General features: G+C 46.3%; 1 protein-coding gene across 6 annotated transcripts in view; it reads left to right on the top strand.

The window, feature by feature from the left end:
• Window positions 1-22,984, top strand: part of TRPM3 (transient receptor potential cation channel subfamily M member 3) — a 535,004-nt gene that overhangs the window by 494,005 nt on the left and 18,015 nt on the right. For all 6 annotated transcript variants that reach the window (XM_081802839.1, XM_081802841.1, XM_081802838.1 and 3 more), the window contains 2 exons: window positions 20,847-20,997; window positions 21,116-21,315. In XM_081802839.1, the coding sequence (XP_081658965.1) occupies window positions 20,847-20,997; window positions 21,116-21,315 (351 nt within the window). The remainder of the gene's footprint in view (window positions 1-20,846; window positions 20,998-21,115; window positions 21,316-22,984) is intronic.

The raw sequence follows: 22,984 nt of genomic DNA, 5'->3' as shown, positions 1-22,984 counted from the left end.
AGAGGAGCCACGGGAAAGTCCTTTGTTTCCAAGTGTCTTCTAGAAGGGGAGTAGCAAGCTTCAACGAATCAGTAGGTTAAACCTACTGACTCTTCTCCCCTTAGTGTGAGGTATTTGAGTCTTTAATCTTAACCCCCGAAGTAGCTGAAATCAGCATCCGGGTAAGGAGAGTTAGAATGGGGGCAGGTAATAAAGCAGATGACTCAGGCCGGGCGAGGCCGACTTTGAACGACTTTGAACAGCCAGCCAGAGGACCCCGCAGGCTCAGGCGACTGTGTGCCTGGAGGGCAGAGAAAGTGAGACAGGGCATGGGCGAGGTTCACAAAGAGAGGTGGTGGCAAAAACAGCTTTGCCTACACGGCAGTTTTGCCAAGGGCCCCGGCCGATGCCAGGCCTGCCTCCAGAAACTGTCTTTCACCCTGCCGGCAGTAAATCGCTGATGCCCGGCTTAAAGTTCGAAAATCCTCAGGCCCTCCCCGTTTAGTCTGCAGGCACTGGGTTCCCCAGCTCCAGCTTGTCCAGTTCGGCCAGCGTGCCCCTCATCTGCGCCACCCCCCCACCCTTCACTGCTAGAAGACTAACAGGTGCAGACGAGAGGGAAGAAGAGAGAGAAGAGGAATCAAGTGCATTCGGGTACCACCCTCTCAAACCTTTTCCTTTAGTTCCTCCTTTGCCTGTCTGCAGGTCTATCAGAAATCTATTTTCCAGGAAACTCAAAGGTCTTAAAGCCCCAGGACAGCCAAGAGAAGCTGGAATATTCCAAGTTTTCATGTGACCATGCAAATCTCCCACAGCGAAGGTCTACCCCACAGGTTCTCCACCAGGGGCAGTTTCGCCCCACCCCCTGCCCCGAGGGGACATTCGGCTGCCTAGAAGTATTTTCAGTTGTCACAACTTGGAGGGGCTAGCAGCATCTAATGATAGAGGCCAGGGATGCCACTACACATCTTGGGATGCACAGGATGGCCTTCCCAGGAAAGAATTAGCCAACCCAAAATGTCAGTAGTGCTGAGCTTGAGCAAACCTTGTCTATCAGAATCCAAAATTCAACTTCTTATTGCTTCTCAAAAAAAAAAAAAAAATGTCACAAGAGAGTTGCTCTCGACATCTGCAAAGTCCTCGAAAACAAATCCGAAAAGATCCCGAGTCCTCACAACCTGAAGCCAGGAACAAAGTGCACCGGCCCCCATGTGCCATCCCTTACAGAGTTCCACATCCCCCTCTGCTCTGCTCATTCTCTTCAGGCCAAAGACCAAGTTGGACATCACGCAGTGATGGTATCACAATGACCAACGTGACAAACCACCTTTGGCAAGCACCCGTAGGTCCCATCTCCTCCTCTTGGGCACCAGTTTTGGATAGAATAAAGCCAACTGCCATTGCAGTGAAGAATGAGAAGAACCCAGAGGCCTGACTGATCATTCAGAATTCACCAAAAATGTTGCTGATCTAGGCGAGGTCTAGCAAACTTCAACTCTTCCCTTCCCAAGTATATATCTGAGAAAAGTCAATGACTTTTTTTAAAAAAACAGGAAAGCACCATCCTGCACTAACAGAAAAAGTGGTTTGCGTGACCTCAGATGTCCTGTGACATTGTCCAGTTCAATCAGTCCAGATCATCATCTGGGACGAAGCGGGAAGGAGAACCACACTGCCCGTGATCGGACTCCATAGTGAGAGTTACTGACCAACTTGAGCACCACTGGACCCACTTCAAAACCATCTTTAAACATTTGCTGGAGCCAGTGACCCTCTCGTGAGTAGACCACGGGGTCCGACTTTACAAAATCACAGTCCTTGAAGCAAAGGAATGAAGTCTGCTGCGTGCCCTTTTTAATATTCTGAACAAGGGCTTCCGAAGCAAAATGTCACTGTGAACTGAGTAGTTGCAGTACGCTTCCAGGAAAGCCAGTTGCTGACAGGTACTTCAAAGTCACTTGTGCCACCTGAGGAACATAGTGTTCAGCTACCAAACTATATGTGGTGCATACGGTTCTATTATACAGCAAGTAATTGAATATACAGGGGAGGGACACCTCTCTCAAATAGGTCATGCACTAAAAGACTTGCTTCTTTTCAGTGGATCTAAGGCTCTACCCCCTCTCAGGAGTCTGCATAAGATAACCAAGTATCGAAAATGTCACTGCTTTGTGAAAAATGTATGGTGGTTATACTTACGTCGATTGTACCAAATGTAAGGACGCCCGAGTTCTTTATTAGCTGTCAAGTGCGTTACAAGGGCTGTCATGAGTTTCATGGGTTTCTTCTGGCATTTGTAAGGGAAGAAAAGTCAATTAACATTTGTTGAGATCCCAGTGCCGGGATTGGCACAGGCCCAGGCACATGATATCCCGGAGCAGCGTGCTGAATCCTGGTTTACCGCGGATGCTCGTGAAGAGCCGAAATGAAATAACTTGCTGCTGGCACACGGCCAGGGAGACAGAGGTGGAACTGGAGCCCAGGCCTGTTGAACTCCTAAGTCTGTGTTCTTATTTCTCCATGAAAACAGAAGGCTGCATCCAGCTGATCCCACAGTCCTTCCTTTTCCCTGCATCTTACTGTGGGGACAGGACCCCAGTCCCGAGTTTATGTACCTAACAACAACCTATCGAGTGCCTTAGTTGGTACTGGAGAGAAAGTAGTAAGCAAGAGATCTCTTCTTTTGTGGAACTTATATCCTACTGGGGGCAAGAGGGAGATGGGCCATTAGTAAACAAATAAATAAGCTATTTGGGGGTCATAATAAATCCCATAAAGAAAGTAAGTCCAAGTAATAGACAAGGGGGTCATTGGTGTGAGGAGTTGAGGGTGCAGTTTCACATAGGATGGTCAGGGAAAGGCCTTGAAGAGATAAGATTGAGTTGAAACATGAATGATGACAATGGGTTTGGCAAGAACTGGGGAGGGAGTGTTCCAGTCAGAGGGAACAGCAAGGACGCATGCCATGTGGTTGGAATTATGTAGATGCATTCAGCGAGGATCAGAAAGAATACCAGTGTGATTGGAGTTTAAGGTCGAAAGCAGCTCAAGTCGGTGTAACATGTCATGGTGGAATTCCTGGGATCCAGCGTGTGACTTAATTCTAAATTGTGGACTGAATTTAAAAACAGGGTCAGCAGCTCTGCCATAGTTTAGGAAACAGCACACCACCATATGCTGACAGGAGGGCAGGGAATCTTCCAGAAGTCAGTGGCTTCCAGAGTCAGGAGGGGAGCTCCCTCCAGTGTTGGATCCACCCTGGGGCCTCACTGAAGGTTTCCTATGGCCCTGGAATGGTGATGCCTTGACCACTCTCAGAAGCACCATCACGGATGAATTAGACACTCACATGAAAAATACATCATCCCTCCCAAGAGGAGATTTACCTGAGTCCTATGAGGATGTGAGGATAGCATTCACATCAAAACTGTGAACATCCCAGTAATGTAAATAAGAAGAATGAAGCATTTGTAAATGAGACGTGGCTCACAGATGGCTCAGAATTTTACAAATTGGGAAGAGCCAGCTAAAAGGTGTTGACTCCCCAGGTACCAGCAGCATGTACTGGATATGACATTCTCAGGGGAAAAGCCTGACAGAAGAGTCTGCTTTGAGGAGTGATCATTAGTCCCATCACAGTTCACATTTATGGAGTGCCTGGTGTGTGCGGAGAACTCGGTTAAGAATGGTTTGAGTTCATGTGACAGGGACAGCCCAGGACAGAGACGGGAGCCAGACACTGAATCCCAGTTCTGTCAGCGCTGATAACTCTGTGACCTTGAACAAGTTTGCAGACCTCTCTGTTCATCAGGATTCTTAGCAAATTAAGGACAGTAAGGACGTCTGCTTTGGTGTGCCTCCCCCACAGGAACACGGTGAAGAAAAAGAGCAATCCTTCCCAAATGAATATAACAAGGCCCAGCAGTACAGGATTTCATGCATATTAGTGTGTGTTTTGAAGCTAAAATCTGCATCAATGTCAGGGCGTGATGGGTTCAAAGAAAAACATTAATAAATAATAGCACTGGTGATGTGCAGATGTGCCAAATTAATGAAAGCGATGCCCAAAGGACTGAAGTTTGGGGAAGAATGAACCAAAACTTGCACTTTAAAAGGCACGATATCAAGGACTATTCAGAGATAGGATGATATTGGTAATACCAGGGGAAGGAAGAAGTGTACCAGGGGTACCTGTAGAGTTGAGTCTTATAAAGCCGAAGCTTGCAAAGCTATTAGTTGAACCTCCAGTTCCTTCTAGCAGGGAAGCTAGCTCCAGATAGATGCAGGAGCTTTGAGTTATCTAAACAGAGGTACCTCCCAGGCTCCTCTATGCGATGGTGTCCTTTTGAAACCAAGCCCATTGAAACAATGAAGCCAAAAGAAATGGTCTCAAATAGCATGCCTCTCTGTCTTCCCCGCAAAGCAGAACCAAGGTTCCATTGCTACTGCCCGTCATGAAAAGCCATGATTTTGTGTGCCCTATTGTGTCTGCCTTCTAGCCAACCCGAGAGTCATTCTACACACCTAATGCAATTATTTGTCCCTTCGTGAGTTTGCAAAGATTTAGAACCTCCTCTGTTCCAGGCCCTAGGCTATGTGCTGGGACTACAATAATGAGGAAGGCCAGTGAAGCTCCTGCCTCTTGGGGAGCCTAGTGGAGGCATCAGATTCAAACACAGAATTACACAAATACTTAATCGTAAGCTCTGATAAGTGTATGTTCAAGAAATAGAAGAAACTAGAACATCTAAACAAGGAGACTCAGGGAAGGGCTTTCTGAATAAGTGACTTTTAAGCTATGCTATGCAGAATAAGAAGGAGTTTGCCAGGCAACAAGTAGGAAAGGAGCCAGGGAGTGGGGGATAGTATGTGCCAAGGCCCCCTGTAGCAGGAAGGAATTAACTCTTGCCAGTAACTGAGAGAAGACCAGCATGGTAGAAGCTTAACATGCAAGGGGGAAGAAATTACATGAAATAAAGCTGAAGGGGCAGATGAGGGTCACGTTGAGCAAGGCCTTTTCAGTCAATGTAAAGAAATGAATATTCTCCAATATTTAATGGAAAGTCTATGAAGGGTTAGGTGAGTTGTAGTGATGATGGTGGGGTGCGTGTAGGCATGCGTGTAGGCGTGTGCATAGGTGTGTGTGTAGGTGATGTGAGTTGCATGATTTGATCAACCAGCGTCAATCCAGGAGTTACCAGTGGGTCCTGTTGGGGGTTCAACAAGCACCAGATTATGCAGGTTAGGAACTGGCAGACCTGACTTCCAGGCTAAGTTTTGCCCTCCTGTGCTGGCTACACGGACCCGAGCCCAGCTCCTAGGTATGAATAGAAGCCATTGAACATCGACTATCGGTGGTGGTCTTAAATGGGGCAACATGGCCCCCATAGTTTGGAAATTTTATCTTGAAATTCGAGGAGTGTGTCTCTTTGCCCTCTCTGATTTGGGTACACCACTGGCATGTGGTAGGGGGAGTCCGAGGAAGGCCCGTGTCCTACAACGCACAGGACATTTCCACAATCGAGCATTGTTCTCTGCCCCACACAGCTTTGCACTGTTCCAGCACACACACATGTAAGTGGAAAACCTGGTTATGATTATCGGAGCCTAACTCCATTGTACTTTTGAGGGCACAATATTTTTGCATGGTTTTCGTAAGCAGTGAATTTGCCCAGGAATGAAACACCATGAAAATTGAGGGTGATGGTTATTTTGTTGGCTTTGGAGCTTTCCCGAGGGTGGTTTACCCCTTGAGAAAATCAGCTCACCAATAACAGTGCCGCTCATTGCCCTTGAGTCCTTGATCAGTCTATACATTTGTGTCTGTCTCATTTGTGAATGGCCTTCATATAGGTGTAAGCATCTGACCACATCACTAGGGCTTGTAGAATAGTCAGACCTGAGCATTTATGTATGGAAATGTTTATTATTTTATTACATGTCATTTTCCTTGTATTGTCCCTTTATATTAAAATTAGGACATTATGTTGATTTTTCTGTACTCATTGATCATGAGTACAGATAAATTATACATCTATAAATTTTTTTTCTCAGAATAGTAAACAAGGCATTTGAAAATATTTATTATTTAAAAAAAGGTGTTGGGTCTGATAAGGTTGAGAACAACCAAACAAGCCTGTTCAGTGCTTCAACATGCTATGATTTTGGCAATGTAGCTACTTACTATGAGTGTTTGGTTGGTCACTCAGTAACTTTAACATGCAGAATTCTATGTAAAAATTGTAGACCCACAGAGGTATCAAGGTTGACATCACCAATGAGAAGTCATGTTGGTATCATATACTCCCAAAATAATATGAGGAGGACATTTGGCGTTTCTGGTGTTCCTCCCAAAAGTCCATAACCCCAGTCTAATCATTAGGGGGAAAAAAAACAGATAAACTGAAATCAAGTGACACTCTGCAAAATGCTGGACTGGGATTCCTCAAGACTGTCAAGGTCATGAAAAACAAGGAAGACTAAGAACTGTCACAAACCAGAGGAGACTAAGGGGACAGAATGACCAAATGCAACATAGGGTCCTGAATAAGATTCTGTGAGAGAGAAAGGACTTTAGTGGAAAACAAGTAAAATGTTGGATCAAGTCTGAAGTTTGGTTAATAGAAGTGGACCCATGTAGATGTCTTCGTTTTGGCAAACGTAAAATGGTTGCAGACGATTTTAACATTAGAGGACACTGGGTAAAGGGCATTTGGGAATTCTCCGTACTAGCTTTGCAACTTTTCTATAAGTCTAAAGTTATTTAAATTATGTTTTTAAGTCTGTTTAAAAAAACACACATATAGGACGACTCTAGGAGGTCCCACACTTGGATAGAATGGAAGGATTTTTTCTAAAGATAGAAAATGATCACCCCTTGGAAAGACACAACGTAGAAGAAATGTCATGTCCTCCCTAGACCCTCACACCCCACGGTCAATATGTGAAGAAGACAAAGATACCATGGGAAACACAGGTGGCTAATGGGAAACCATCACGTCCTGGGTAAGATACAAATGCCAGAAGGCGTGGTAGCAATGGAGGGAATGGGGGGCGCAGGGCAGTTGGACGGACTGAGACCAAGCCTTGAAGGACAAGACGGGCATTGCACAAGAGCCAGAAAGGTGGAGTGACAGAAGCAAAAAGAATGATTACTAAGCAGGCTCTTCTTGGGGACAGTTTGTGTCAAGCGGTAATGAGATGTGAGGGTAACACAAATAATAAGAGCACATACTTAAGGAAGCTCTCTATATATCAAGTACTGTCCCACATGTTTGTGAATGCACCCTCCTTTACTCCCCATAATAACCCTAGGAGGTGGGGTTATGGCCCCTGGTTTTAATGGACAAGTGAACTGAGGCACAAAGAATATCTTGCACATACTAGATTGAACCCTGTGACATTGCCATTTCTGTAGAAACCAGTCACATGGCTTGACCTAATAAGTAACTTGCCTCGGGTGCACAGCTACTCGAGAGTTGGAGCTGGACTTTGAGACCTGGCAGCTGGCTCAGGAGCCTGGCCTGGGGGCCTCTCAGCCAGAGGGCCTCTTACAGAAATGGCTGACATTTACTGAGTGCTCACTATGTATTGGGCACTATCTAAAGCTCTCCGTGGATCAACAACTCATGTCCCTTTGCAGCAATGCTCTTGAGGTAGGTGTGATTATCACCCAACTTACAGTAGAGGAAAGTGAGGCCCAGAGAGCCTCAGTGGCCTGCTATTGGTTGCCCAGCTAACAAATGGCAGAGCTGGGATTTGAACCCAGGCTGCTGGGTCCAGAGCATGGGTCCAGGGCCCTCTGCCTCTCGTGTGTTTCTAGATGCAGTATGGCAGCATTGACGGAGACCAGCTTTCACAACAGTTTGAGAATCTGGAGAGAAGAGGCTTTCCCTGTCAAACCTCAAAGCAGATGTCAAGGGCTTTGCATTTGCTAGGACATGCAGGAGGGGGACATTGGATCTTCTGGCCAGCTCAAAACGAATGGCATTGTTATTCTGGGGGAACAGAAAATTGACCTCAGAATCTCTTCAAAAAATCAGCATGGAAATAAAAGAGAATAAAAGACAATGGAGCAAAAGAGGAGAATGTTGAGAGACTGGAAGCAGCATTGCTGTGCTGGAGCTATTTGGAATCCAGTACTTTATTTGCAATCGGCTGGCTTCTCTCTACTCTTAAATGACTTGCTGGACATCCCATGGACATTTGGTGCTTGGATCTACTATATCCAACAGTGAGGTGGTCATGTCAGAATGGCCCAATACTTAATCAACTTAATTTACACCAGGATTCTCTTAGGCGGAGAAGAAAGAAAATAGCCAAATGTTGCCTGTCTGGCAAATTAACTTTTTACAATGTCATTGCATAATATGACCTAAACCTTTACTAATGTGAACTGCCAACTGAATCCAAATTAGCAACAACAACAACAAAAATCTGTACTATGTAACTTTAAGAAATGTAATTCCATTATTTTTACACGTATACCATATGTTAAATTAAGCTAGCTGTGGATTGCCTAGCAAGAAGATTCTACACAAATGAAGGGTTCCAAACTCTAAAGTAACTCCAGTCTTGAGCACTAAGTAATTCAGACTGCCAAATTTACACAAAGATGGAAACCTCCTTGGTTTTACCTCTTCAAATCTCAAAATAGAACAAATTAAGTACCATTGTTCATGGACCAATATTCTGGGTCAGTTGTGTGGAAATACAACTTAGACCAGAGATAGACCTGAACAAGGCACAGGTACCCAAAAAATCCATTCATTCATATGAAAACTTAATTAATCAAATGAAAAGAGCACCACAATGAATATATTATTGGCACCGCTCTGCCCACTGGGCCCTGTATACCTGCGATAATGATGGCAATTCTCTCCGATCCTGAAGCACAAAACATGACTGTGAACATCTCAGTTGATCTCAGATGCTCCCACACTTCCACCGGTTGGTAAAGCCAGATCCCTTTGCTTGATATTCCTCAACTCCACATCATATTGTGATCTGGGATCAGTTGGAGCAGTGCCTATCCATGGCAACCGTGGATATAACCAGTTCCTTCGCTCACCTAGTAACGTGAAGGAATAGGCTAATTGTTCATGACACACAGCAAAACAAGATTTGGCTTTGTTCACTGATCATACATTATTTGAGGCCCTTCCTCAGCCTCTTCCCGACAGAGATCCTACTGCAAACCCAACACCATGATGCTAAATGAAGCCATCGGTCACAGTGGGTGCGAACAGCTATGCCTAAGCCCAGTGCTTATGCTTGGGCCCATCTGCACCTCCTAGTGAAGTGGGGAGATCTCTGTGTCCAGGGGTTAAAAACAGCCGGTGCACACAGGTGACTGGGATAAGGGAGACCTGAAGAGGACTGAAATCGAATCTTCAAGCCTACAAGATGAAGCAGCTTGTCCAACACTCTATGAATGGCACATCCTGGCCAGGAATTAATTGTTCATGCCTCTTGCAAAAAAATATCAGTTTATTCATTTCCAAAAGCAACAGTGGACAGTCAATAAAATGAAAACTGGGCTTTGTAATTTCTTGCACTATATTTGTGGTGATCAATCTACATTTTCCATTTACATTGAATGTATTATCCACAGAGATGTGGTTCTAAAGTAAGCATGTTGGCCAAAAATTACTTATGCTCAAACTTACTCTCAGAAGTCTTTATACAGAGTATTCCCTATGGACATCACCCTTTGGGGCCCCTGACCCAGACAAAAGAATGAAACACAAGGAAAGTCTATATGAAGATGTCTGGACATTCAACTTTAACATAGCTGTCAACTCCCTCATCATGAGAAATGAAACAGTATGGTAGCTAAGATGATGGAATGTCTTAGGTTTGAATACAGGCTCTGAGGCCTCTTACTAGCCATGTGCCATTGAGCAAGTGACTTCCTATTTGTGTCTCAGTTTACTTATCTGTAAAATGGACATAATAGTACCTACCTGTTATGGCCCTAATTATTTCTCCCAAAATGTATGTGTTGAATCCCTAACCCCCAGCATGACTGTGAGGAGACCTTCAGAAGGTAATTAGATTTAGAGATGAGAGGGACCCTCATGATGAGATTAGTGCCCATTTAATAAGAGACAGGGGAAGGCTTGCTTCCTCTCTACCATTTGAGGACACGATGAGAAAATGGCCATCTGCAAACCAGAGAGAGGGCTCTCACTGGAGAACTGATTCACCTGGCACCTCGGTCTTAGGCTTCCCAGCCTCCAGAGTTGGGAGAAGTTAGTATCTGTTGTGTAAGCTCCCCCAGTCCGTGGCATTTTGTTAGGACAGTTTGACCTCACTAAGACACTACCTTATATTTTTTTTTCTCATATTTTTTTAGGAGCTGAAATCTATAAAGCATGCAGAATAATTCCTGGGATATAGCAAGTGTTTTATTAATTGTCAAATGGAATTTTAAAAAGTAAATGAACAGATGAGAAATCCTCAAGTGTTTCTTGGAGGATTTTCACCATGTTGTCTTAACGTTCAGCCTCTGTAACCTTAATATCTTTTTTATAAACATATTTGTTATTACGATGATTAAATGAGCTAATATATGTGAAAGCATTTGGCATAGAATCTGACATAGAATCTCCGAGATGGTTGTAACTACAGTTTGTTTGCTATATAATTCTAAATCCTTGCTGTACCTGAGTTTGAAACTTGTTTCATCAGACCCATATCAACCCTGTTTTTTGAAAGGCCATAGATGAACATCCGCCTTATGTCTGTGCACGTTGGCGTATCCTCTTGTGGCCCCATGGAACAATGATCGCTCTCATTCCATCGGACATTGGTTTTCTCTTGCCTTAAGTAGCACTGCATCTCACACTGGGTTTTGATTGTAGCCAGGTCAGACATGAATGCACACAGGGGGCGGCTCCTCTGTATCTTGCTAGCTAACTTAGCAGTCAAGCTGAACTTGACCCCACAACTCTCTTTTAGCTCCCCTCACTCCTCTGTTCCCAGGTGTGGCTGCACTCACACACACGTGTGTATGTGTCATCACCGAGCATGCAGCACAGAGCCTGCATGTTAATCATTCTCCTTTGACTCAGTGGTGTACAATATATGGGGAAAGAAAGAACATTCAGTTATAAACTCCCCACGTTTGTAGCCCACAAGCTCGTCCACCAGAAAGCCCAGAGAACAGCCTTTGCTTCATCGTTAGGCAAGGGATAGAGTGGGGAAGCCCAACTCCGCTTGTAATTTAACGTTCAGATTCTCCCGAAGGTCTGGCTACAGGAAATGCCACCACCCGGGGTTATTTGGAGTGGAGCTGCGAGAAGCATAAACTTGTTAAAAAATGGGGTGGCCGTGTTTTTTTAAAAAAACACAAATACAGGTTAGCTGTCCCATCAGTGGTGGTTTGTGCTTTGTGCAGTGACAAAGTGAAGTCATCTTATCCTCCAGCACGCTAAGCAACATGGTCAACTCAGCAGTTCATTTGCGAAAACAGCCCCATCCGTGGGTGGGGTGGGGAGTACCCAGGTCTGAGAGGAAAATACAGTCGCTACAAAACCCTCTCTTTCACTTACAAAAGCAATCACAACCTTCCTGTCTTTGGGAACTGTGAACTTAAATCCACCCTTTCTCTTCATAAACCGTGCGAGAGCTGCGCACACTGCTGAGTACAACTGTCCACGCATTTTTCAGACTAACCGCTGGCCATGGCTTTTGGTTGGGAGCCCTGCGCCAGGAAAGGTTAAGACACTTGAGGAACCGAGGGGGTCCGCCTGTCCCTGAGCTTGTTGGGGGGTGCAGCCACTCGCACTAAGCAGCTGCGGCTAAGGGGTTTCACTGCAACCAGAAAAGGCGGGTTTGTGTTCCGAAGCCATCGGTGGGAACCCTGTTCCCTCCCCCAGGCTCACAACGTGAACGTTTCTTCTGTCTAGAAAAGGTGATTTCGCTCAAGTCGGATTAGAAATCAGCTCTCCCTAAGCAGGCGGCTGTTTGGTCAGTAAAGGCAGGACAGCTCTTCGCGTGGGTGGGATCGTGGGCACGGGTTTTGATGAGCACCCCGTTGCTCTCTGGCAGGGGGGTGCAGAGGGGAGTCTGAGAGTCCGTGTTGCAGAGTGCGCAGGACCAAAATTCAACCGGCTTTAGCCCTCCCACCTGGGGACAGGGGTTTGGTCCCGATTTCATTTAAGGGCATCGGGGAGCTGTTGAGAAAAAAACAGAAGCCATGAAGAGAGGGCTTATTTAATAGGACAAGAAACCATCAGGCAGGAGCTAAACTGGGTGAAGGGGAATTACTGGTTCTTTAGAGCCAAGAAGGATGACAGTAAGTAATAGCACCTTATCACTCTCTGACTGGATCCTGGGAGGTCCTGCCCAATGCCCCACATAATGCCCTCCCTCCACCCCTCAGCGCTCTTTCTTCTTCTTCGGCTCCAGTCCCCTGCACTACTTCACACACGAGAACGCGCATGTGGCTCACAGAATGCAGTAGGCACGGGACGACCCCAGGGCCTTTGCACGGGCTGTGCCTGCTGCCTCAAGCACCCTGTGGCCAGAGAGCCTCTTGGCCAACCCCTCATCTGCTCCCACATCTCCTTCTCAGTATGGCTCCCAGCCACCCACACGCCCTCCTGATCCTTCTTGCCCTGCCCTTGCCTTGCCCTTTTTTCTTCCACATTGCTTATCACCTACACACCACTTCGTTTACTCATTTATTATGCTATCGTTTATTTTCTGCCCCCCCCACTGCTCCCCACGCCCCCTTTCCTGGCACAGGCTGTGGAAGGGCAGGGGTCTCCGGTGTGCCATCACTGGTGTACCCCAAGCCCTCAGAACAGGGTAGAGACTCTGTAAGTGCTTGAATGAATGATGAGGGAAGCTGGACATGCATCATCATTATTAATATTATTTCTACTATTATGACGTCAGGCTTAGACGTGAGGACACTGAGGCTCAGATACAGGAATTGACCTACTCAGTAGTACACTCTGTAGTAAACAGATGGCAAAATACCCAATCTAGGACTCAGACTGAGCCCACCCACGGTCAGTGCCTTGTGTCCAGGGACTGCAGAACATGACTTAGTAAGATGGATCCGTCATAGGTAGATCCCCGAATGGGAAATGTACGCCAATGTGCTTATTTACAATATTCAAACCATGATTAACAGCAAAATGCTTTTCCCATCCTGCACCTCTCTGTACCCCCCACCTTGCGTCTCCACTTGACCCGCACCCAAGTTTCTTATTTTTAACAGATCTCTCGTTTAAGGTGAAAGTGTTGATTGTAACTGGTGTGTGTCAGTGTTGCCCTGGGAGAGAAAAAAGTTGTTAATCTACTATATGTAGGTGTACTGCCCACAACAGTGTACTAGAATCACAATGCTGTTATATGCAGTACACAGCTGGGCTTGTACTCACAACGTGGAAGCAAGCGATGGGTACCGGTGAGCCCGCCCCCGGGGAGTTGAAGTTTAAGCAGAACGTGCACCAACTATGATCTGGGTTCTCTGCTGTTTGAGGAGCACCCGTAGAAGTGTGAAAAGCTCACGTTTTAACAGTAAACAGAGACAAGGGGGCAGCCTGGCCTTAAGGTAACAGGAGAGGGGGTGGGGTGAACAGAGCCTGGGCAGGAAGGGACCGCGGGCCACACGAGGGAAATGTGCCAGCACACAGAGCCAGGAGCATGATCTGTGAGTATAAATGCGTCTCTTGCGTTGTTGCTTACCAGGGAATTCGTAAAGAATGTCAACGGGAACTCGTGTCTGCTTATAAATGCTTTACTGAGTATTAGGGGCCACATTGATTGTTTCCCTTGAAGTCATGTAACTCCGGGGGCACGATCCCATGGGAATCGGCGGGAGCCATGGATCATTTTTGTGGAGCTGGCCTAGCTTCGTGTCCGTGATGTACATCCACACAGAGACATGAACAGTCCGGCTCTCTGGACTGATCCTTCTCGGCACAGAAAGCCCTGCAGGAAGATTGCTGGTTCTTTTGATAAGACACTCCCTCTTGAAGAAGAGCCTGGCTCTTCCCTCTTCAGACACCTTATGGAATAGACGTGTGGGTTTCTGAAAAATCACGCAATCCCTTTTCAAACAAAAACAAGAAGCATATTCCTGTGGCGTGATGGCTACGGTGGGGTGGACCCACTGGGGAAACCTTCCCTGGTTAAGGCAGTGAGAATGGATTCAAGCTCCCCACATCTGTGATGGAAGGGGAGGGGATATTGTTGCCACATGAGGAGCTGGGACAGGAAACTCCCAGTCAAGAATGACAGTGGGGATGGGTGGTGGCACATAGATCTGGGAGAGTAAATCATTTATTTGACTTTTTCTCAGGCTTTTGTTTTGTTTTTGTTTTGGTCTGAAGAAGAAGAAAGCTCATCTAATCCTAGTTTTTTAGGCAAATATCAAAAGGAGTGAGGTGAGCCCTCAGTAAAATTGTAAGTTAAATGCTTTTTATTTCTGTCCTTCCAAACCTTTCCCTGAGCCCCCTCCCTAACTGCCATGAATTCCCAGCGCTCTGGATCATTGTCCCCTCTGATGAAACTTCTAGCCCCAGACGCTGATTCTCTCTAAGGTGTTAATGACTGTCCTCAACGAGAGAAAACTGGTAATTGTGAGAAAACAAAACCCACTCAAACTAGAATAAATGGAGAAAGACCAACCATCAGTGTATAAGAGGAAACCTCAGAGACATTCAAAGACAGGAAACAAAGCATGACGTGAGCTGACTGGAAATGAAACTGGAAGTGGTTTGGGGGAGCGAGACTCTGAAGACATGACCGCTCTCGTCTGCTTTTCTCACCACTTCCCTCCAGCCTCAGTCAATCAGTCATTCTCCCTGTCTCTCCCCTTTCCTTCCTCCCCTCACTCCTGCTCCTTCTCTTCAGATGGCTTGCTTTCCTTTGACATGATCTAACTTTGGCCTGACTCCAGTGATCTTTCAGTGAAGTCCTGGCATCCTCTCCCTAAAGTTCCTGCACCTCAGTTTAAGTTCTAAAGACAGAGTCTGATTAGTCATTGGTCATTCAGTGAATTTGCTCCTCTTTGGGTAATGATGGGAATGGCCTCAAACTGGGAGGGGTGGGGGGGAGGGGGTGGTAGTGAAGAACTTAGGGCTTTGTCCACCTTGAAAGGCAGGCTGCCTGTCCTAGCTGTGAGCAGTGCAGAGGAAGTTGAGTGTGTGTATCAGGTATATATTGACATTATCTGTTGGCCATGGATATGGACATTACCTATTGATAAAGCTATGGGACACACCACCCCAGAAGGTGGTGGCTTAAAGCTGTAAGCATGTATCAAGCTCAGGAGGATGTGAGCTGGCTGGACAGTTCTCCTGGTCTTGGCTGGGCTTGGTCACGTGCCAGGGACTCAGCTGGCTGTCAGCTGATCCAGAACAGCCTGAGCTCCAACAACAGAAATGACTGGAATCAGAGGCCCATGTGTTTCATCCTCCAGCAAGCTAGCTAGGGCATGTTCCTCATGGTTATGACTGGGGTGGAAGAGTGGAAACAGAAACACTCAAGGGTTTTTCCTAGGTTCTGTATGGATCACATTTGCTAATATCCCATTGGCCAAAGACACTCACATGGGCAAACCCAGAATCAAGGAGCAAAGAAATAATTTCTACCTGCTTAGTGAGAGAAACTTCCAAATCGTATGGCAAAGGAGCTTGGATAGGGGGGAGGAGAGAAACTGGAGCTATTAATGCAGTTGATCCAGTGTGTCATGGCAACAAACTCACGGACATGTGTGACAGGCTACATCCTGCCCCAGCAAGACTTGCCCAGAATCTTCCTGATACTAATTCCCAATCCCAAAGAATGAATTACCAAGGAAGCTTCTCAAATAACAGCAAAAAAATGATGATTTTGTCTCCAGGTAAACCATGTATAGAATAGCAAGACCACAGAACCAAGACAACAGAGGGAATTGAATTTTCCCCCATAATGCATGCCCTGCCCCCACCCACAACTCACACATGACCTACCTAGGCTTGTGACATTCTGCTTTCTAATTCACCGGATGAAAAAATGAGGCGTATTCAGTTTAATAGTGCTTTTTAAGTAGCTCAAGGCTGAACATGTGTGCAAATAGCAAGTAGACCAGAAACCCTGAAGAGTCAAAGACTTTGTCGTTGGTGCCCCCCACTCCCCGATGGTGGCTGGGTTCCATGTCAGGCAGTGGGTGCTAATTATTTGATTGCTTTTGTGCCAGGAGTGGAAAGAACAAGTGACCTACAGTTAGCTCCAGGGATAGATGATCCAGTCTGAGAGTTATTCTGGTCTTTTGCTCCTCATCACAGAAACACAGAGTAATAGAATAACAGGGCTAGATGGGCTTGGAAATCATCTAGTCCAGCATTTTTCAATTGTTAGTCACATAAACCATTCATTGTTTTGTAGAAATGTGTTCTGCTCTTTGATGGTTTTAGAGATATTGGCTTCTTTTTCAAACCTAAATTATTTTTGAAAATGTATTGTCATGGCCATAAGTTGAAAAATCAGTATGATTTGATAGAAACAGAAGATAACCATAAAATAAACAGAATGACAGCCACGTTGTTATGAAATTCTGTCCAGTTGTTTGAGCCTTCAGCCTGCCCAATTTTCACTAACAAGGGAGTTTAGCAAACACGAAGGAAGTGTTACAGAAATATTATCCTCAAACTGACGTATTCTCTCTGATGGCGTCAAGGAGATCAAAGCGGATTTGAAAAGGTCATCAGTTTCTCACTATCCGATTCAGTGTTATTTAGTGCCCTGCCCCTGTATTCTAAAATCGTCTTGGACTTCCTGAGTTGTCGTGTGTGTCCCATGCTGTAGGGAATAGCCATGGTCCTGGTCCCTCCATTCACAGATGGAGAAACTGAGGCCTCCTCTCGCTCCTTCCTGACGGTTACCTTTGTGCTACGTCACTACTACTTTGCTTCTTACCTAGCAGTTTGGCTAGGGGGAGGGAAAAGAAATGACCCACAAAAGAAGTCAAAGGCAGGTGGTGCTTTTGACTCTACAAAGTTGGAGCTTCCCTGGTTTTCTATTACGCCTGCTCTTCTTGTCCTCCATTACTGGGAGACAAGATGGTAGCCCTCTTGAAAGAAACAGAAAGTTGCCCCACACTTCCATAAAGAAAACTCCTGTCTGGCTCCACCACCATCTAAGACGTTTAGATCAGGAACTTCTAGAAGGATGTAGCCATACGAAGGAAGGCATCTCTAGTTATCTTGCCCAAAAAAAAGCGTTGTGTGAGAAAAGAGCAGAGCCATCTAAATCTAATTCATCCTTGGAGTAAGCCATAGGAGCTGAGCTAATGGAATTCTAAATCCTCTGGCAAACTGTATGGATTTTCGAAAGGAGGTGGCGAAATCCTCTTTGTCCTGTTATCTTCTCAAGATGGATTTTTAGTTGAAAATCCTTTCTTTAAAAAAAAAATATAGGATAAATGTAGTCATACACTCAGCTAAGCTCTTTATTCCATTGCCTGTGATCTGGAATAAGCTTTTGAGATGTTTCTTCAGACAGGAGGGGAAGGGACAATCTTGGAGAAATATCCTTCTTCATCATATTTTTAAGGATGACGCTGATTGTATCAAACACTGCTTAGTGTTTCATTTTAAATTTCTGTTACTCTTTGGGGAAAAGGTAGTGTGTACATTAAAAAAAAAAATGTTTCTTTTCCCCATATATTATAGGATGAAATCAAAAGGGCATGCATCTTAATCTTTGCGACATGGGTGCCTACATCTGATACCTATAATGTGAAACAAATTTCTTTCTTCACACTCCGAATTTCAGTGTTCGATACATTTGTTACCTCATCTGAACAGCTCAGGCCATTATTCATGTTGATGGAAACAAGAAAAATTCCGATGTCTATCAGCTTGTGTCTGCATTTGTTTATAATAGAAAGACTCCCCTCCACCCTATGTTGGCCCTTTCTTCAGAGGCATAGTGGGAACTGCGTAGTCAAGAAGGCTTTCATGGACCTCCTGACTCTGTTCTTTCTGTCTCTGAGATCCTGACAGGGATCCTAAAGCTCTCTGAGCCTCCGTTCTTCGTCTGTAAAATGGGGATAAGTATATCTATTGCGTCAAAATGTTGTCACGATTCAAATAAGGTGATATAAGTAAAGCTCATAGGACAGGGCCTGATATTTAAGCATGCACTAGGTGGTCACTACTATTATTATGTATTACTACCTTGGAAAGGCCACATGAGATAAATCAGAGTACTTACAGGCTGTGGGGCCAGAGAGAAGACAGGACTCACTTCGTCATTCATCACCGCATCTCCAGTTCCAGTTGCGCTGGCCCGTAGCAAGAACTTAGTATTTTTTGGATGAATGTTTGAATGGTTCTGGCATTATCCCTCATTAGCTGTGTGATCTTGGGTAAGGCATGTCACCCCTCGTGAGGTGCCCAGAGCAGAGCCTGGTACATGCTATGCTTTCCCCAGTCTCTACTGTCCTTCACTTACAAGTATCCCAGGTAAAGAACTGGGACCAGCATTTCCTGGGGAAGATGGCAAGGAAGAGTTTATTCAAGCCGGGGGTGGGGGGCAGCTACTACAATGGTGGTTCGCGATAGGAGAGAGAGATCGGCCCCACTCTGAATGCAGCCAGGGAAACTGGAAATCTATGGGTAGGTCAGTAGATGGAAAATCAGGAAGAGGAAATACCAGGGAAAGGGGGATCTGGCCCTATCAGCCGAACCGGCTTCTTGGCGAGGGCTGGCCAAAGGTGATCAAGACACAGGCTGGGGAATGGTGGAGGATGAGAAAATGGACCAGATATTGATGGTGATGAGTTATTAAGGGTGGGAATTCTAGCCAAACTGGCGTAGCAGGATTCTTGCTGAAACTGACAATGAAGAGACAAAAGTCCAGGCCCAGCTGAAAAAGAGCCTGAGCAGAGCTTAGCCAGGCAGAGAGTCTCTGTCAATACGTACCCCAGTCTTGGCTGGAAAGGGCCAGAAAGTGAGCTGGGGTGGGCTCCAGAAAGCTCCAGAGTGAACATTGAAAACTGAACAGGATGTACTCGGGTGGAGCATGGGAGTGGGAGCGAGGTTTCAGAGGGGCCTTCTGGAAGCAAAAGAAGCATGGCTGAAAATCAGGAAGGAAGAGAGAGCATGACATTTCTAGGAACCTCAAGAGACTCAGTCCAGTTTGTATGCTGAGGGAGGGGTAGGAAGTGGCAAGAGATGGCACGGGGCCAGCCACCGTCAGGGTTCAGACTTCATCCTGAAGCACGTGGTGTCCTCCATCACTGGGTTTTCCTTCCAAGGGAGTAAATGATCAGCACCTTCCAGAGGACTCTCTTGTTTAGTGCCCCAACTTCCAATAACAACGATGCCTGCTGTTGGAACCCACCTGACTCCAGCACACAATCGCCTTGCGATCCAAAGGAAGCATCTTTTCTGGCCATAAAAAACAAGCTCTTAGTGTCCTGACATTATTAAAACCCTCTTAGGCTAAGAACGTGCATTTTTGGACTTGAGAGCATACGCTTGCCAGCCTAAGTCTAGCTCAGTGGACTCTCCTGAGTGGCACCTGGGAAGTTTTAAAAGAAATATCTACCCTTGCCTGGGCCACCCTCAGAGATTCGGATTCAGTTGTCTGGGAGTGGAACGGGGCATTGGCGTATTTAAAAGCTCCCCAGTGCAGCCAGGGTTGAGAACCATAATGGAGTGCACCGCACAGCAACGTTAGCTCTTGAGAAGAGAATGGACCTCCCTTGCCAGATATTCCAGCCGAGATTCTGGTCCAACATTGCAAACCTTCCTGGCAGATCTTCAAAAGCTGCCTGTGGTGACTGCTGAGACCACAGCATGCCCCACCCGCTTTGCACAGACAGGCCGCTTTCGAAAGCCAACATCCGGCAGCTGGAGAGGGAGAGCGACCTCACCTCTCCCCCGCTCACCTCGGGGCGTGATCTCACTCCCTGGCCACGTTCTCTGTGCAGCACTAAGGAGCTCTGTCAAGGATTTGCCTTTCCCCTGAATTTACCTGGAAACTCCAAGCAGGCCTAATTAGCACATTACCCTCCCCCAGTCCCACACATCACCTCCCTCCTCACCCCCACCTCCAGAAATTTCGTCCCCGGCCCCCCCTCCCCCCCCACCCCCCGCCGCTTGCCCATTTATTCAGTGCAGTGGGGTTTCGTGCCCTGGGCCCTTGAAAAGCACATTTTGGGAATGGAAGTGCTACTGGAAGAAGGCAGGTAACTAAGGTCTTCAGGGTCCCAGCTCATCACCTCTCATTGGCCTCCCGGCGAAATGCCATCCATCAGGGGCACTGAGCGACAAGCCCTCCAAATACTTCCCAAGGCGCTGCCCTGTTTTATGCCTTCCACGCTGAGACAGCAGATCGTTAGCTCAGAGCCCCTGGGTTGTTTCCCGCAGCAATTAACTGCTGCCCTGGTGTTAATTCCAATCAATAATCCCCCTGCCACAGCTCTTACAGCTGCCTGGAGGCTGCGACCTCCATAGCACATTTTGGAAGTAACTTGCTGGGGCAGTGACCCCTAGCCTCTCCAGGAAAGCCCTCACCAGGCTTCCTCATGACAGCAAGTATCCTTCAGTGAGTGTCGGGGGCAAGGGACAGCATGAGCAAGCAGGGGTTCTAACACCTCTTTCATGTCCCGTGACAACTCAGGAGACAGACCAAACCAGCTCCCCTCTGGTATCCCTTGGGATATTCACAAAGCTTTCATTTTTCTATTTTGGCTTTTTTTTTAGAATTCTTTTGTTTTTTTTCTGTTTGTTTTGAAATGGCTGTTTTTCCTCCATCTAAAAAAACCCTCTCTCATTCAAATCAGTCCCCCCCCCCTTTTTTTTTTTATCACAGAACCACGGTTTCTCATTTCTTGCTTCTGTTGCTTCCTTCAGCTCCCTGTGGACAGAATGAGACCCGGGAGGATGGCAAAATAATCCAGTTGCCTCCCTGCAAGACGGGAGCCTGGATTGTGCCGGCCATCATGGCCTGCTACCTTTTAGTGGCGAACATCCTGCTGGTCAACCTGCTCATCGCGGTCTTTAAGTAAGTGGGTCCTTCCTCAGAGGACTTGGGATGGAGTGGGAGGCTGGGGGAGGGCAGGCTCTGGTGCCTCAGAAAGGAGTGGAGCTTCTCGCTTGATTCTCTCTCATCTCTATTTCAGCAATACATTCTTTGAGGTAAAATCAATATCCAACCAAGTGTGGAAGTTTCAGAGGTATCAGCTCATCATGACTTTCCATGAAAGGCCAGTTCTGCCCCCGCCTCTGATCATCTTTAGCCACATGACCATGATATTCCAGCATCTGTGTTGCCGATGGAGAAAACACGAGAGCGACCCAGATGAGAGGGACTACGGCCTGAGTAAGCTTCGGGTGACAGCCCTGGGCCACCACAAAGTAGGAATTCCTACTACCTCCTGCAGACAGTCATGTAGGACCCCGTGCCCACCTGGTTCCTCTGGCATCCCGCAGACTGCTGACAGCTCTGAACACTCGGGAGGGCCCTGGAGGGTGTGCTTCCATGGGAAACAGTGCTGAAAAGACATGAGAGGCTGAAATGGAGCATTCGTAGCCTCACATCTTTCTTAGGGAATAAAACCAGTCCTCCAGCAGAGCTGTTTTAGCACCTTCATAGGTTCTAAACTTCGTGCCATCCAGAGAGGCCCCACCACAAAATATATGCACCGTATTAATGTGCTCCCGATGCTACATTATATATAAGGCAGACATCATTACCTGGGTTGAGTTGGGTTGCAGGTGACTAAGTTTGATTCTCCATGATCATTTCTGGAGCTATCATTTTTGGGGGGTCTTAAACATTCCCCAAGTCTTAGGAAGTCATGTATGACTTCATGAGGAAACCAGCCCTGCTCTCTATTAGTCAAAGGAAAAACAGAAAACGCTCCACCATCCACATTCTACCCAGTGTTTCTAAAAGGAGGCTCTATTGGCTTTGGGGTGGAATAATTCTTCAGTGTGTGGGATTGTCCCACACATTGCAGAAGATTTAGCACATCCGGCCTCCACACATTGAATACCAGTAGCTCCTGTAGGTCCCTAAATGTCCCTTACTACCCCACCCACAGTTAAGAACCACTGAGAATCAAGCCCCGTACAAGCAAGCTCCTGTGGTTTCTCAAAGTGTGTCAAATAGACGGCCTATACTAAATCTACTGAACCAAAGCCTCTGGGATTGTGGCCCAGGAGGTACCTCTCGGTGATCACTAGTGCTCTAAAGCTCAAACCAAAGCCACTTCCTCAACTGCCTCTCGAAGTCTGAAGCTTTTAACAACTTCCCTGACAAAGCAATGCCCAACTTTGTTCTAGACATTAAAACTAGAGAGTTGAAGAGGGCCAGGAATTCCAGAATTCACTCTTTCCACCAAAAACACAAGTCTAGGCAAATAGAAAGCTTCGAGGGAAAAAGGTTCAAATTTCCACTAGGCTCTTTCTACAGTGTATCACTAATGAATTACTCTCCCTGATAGTAACAGAAAACCAGACTAACAACAACACAAATCAATAAAGTTCTATTTTTCTCAAGCAATAAAAAATGAAGAGGGTCCAGAGCTCAGCAATGGCTCCCTGAAGTCAAAGACCCCAAGTCCTGTTTTTAGGCTCCGCTATTCGTTATTGCACTGTCTTACCTCATGGTAGCAAAATAGCTGCTGTGTTCCCAGTCATCACATTCACGTTCAGGGCAGGAAGAGGGGGGAAGGTGAGAAAATGTAGAGAGAAACAGCTACCTCTGACTAGTTTATCAGGAAAGCAGAACCTCTTCCCAGCACACCACCCCTCCCTGCAGCAGACTTCTTTCTCTGGAGCCGAACTGGGTCCTATGGCTGTGGCTGCTACCAACTTTAGAGGGGGCTGGAGATGTGGGGATGTGGCTTTCCAGCCTCAGTGTGTGTGTCTGCCTCACTCCACAAACCAGAAACTGAACTTTTGAGTAACCTGCTTTTTCTTTGATTTAGCTCCTTTCTCAGCCTTACACTATGTATAATTCTAACCAGTCCCTGCAGTGAACCAGA

Source organism: Leptonychotes weddellii, chromosome 14 (genome assembly GCF_054177405.1).
Source record: "Leptonychotes weddellii isolate Sample4059 chromosome 14, ASM5417740v2, whole genome shotgun sequence".
Classification (NCBI taxonomy): domain Eukaryota; kingdom Metazoa; phylum Chordata; class Mammalia; order Carnivora; family Phocidae; genus Leptonychotes; species Leptonychotes weddellii.
Note: the sequence above shows the minus strand (reverse complement) of the source record. Positions and strands in the feature narration are given on the sequence as shown.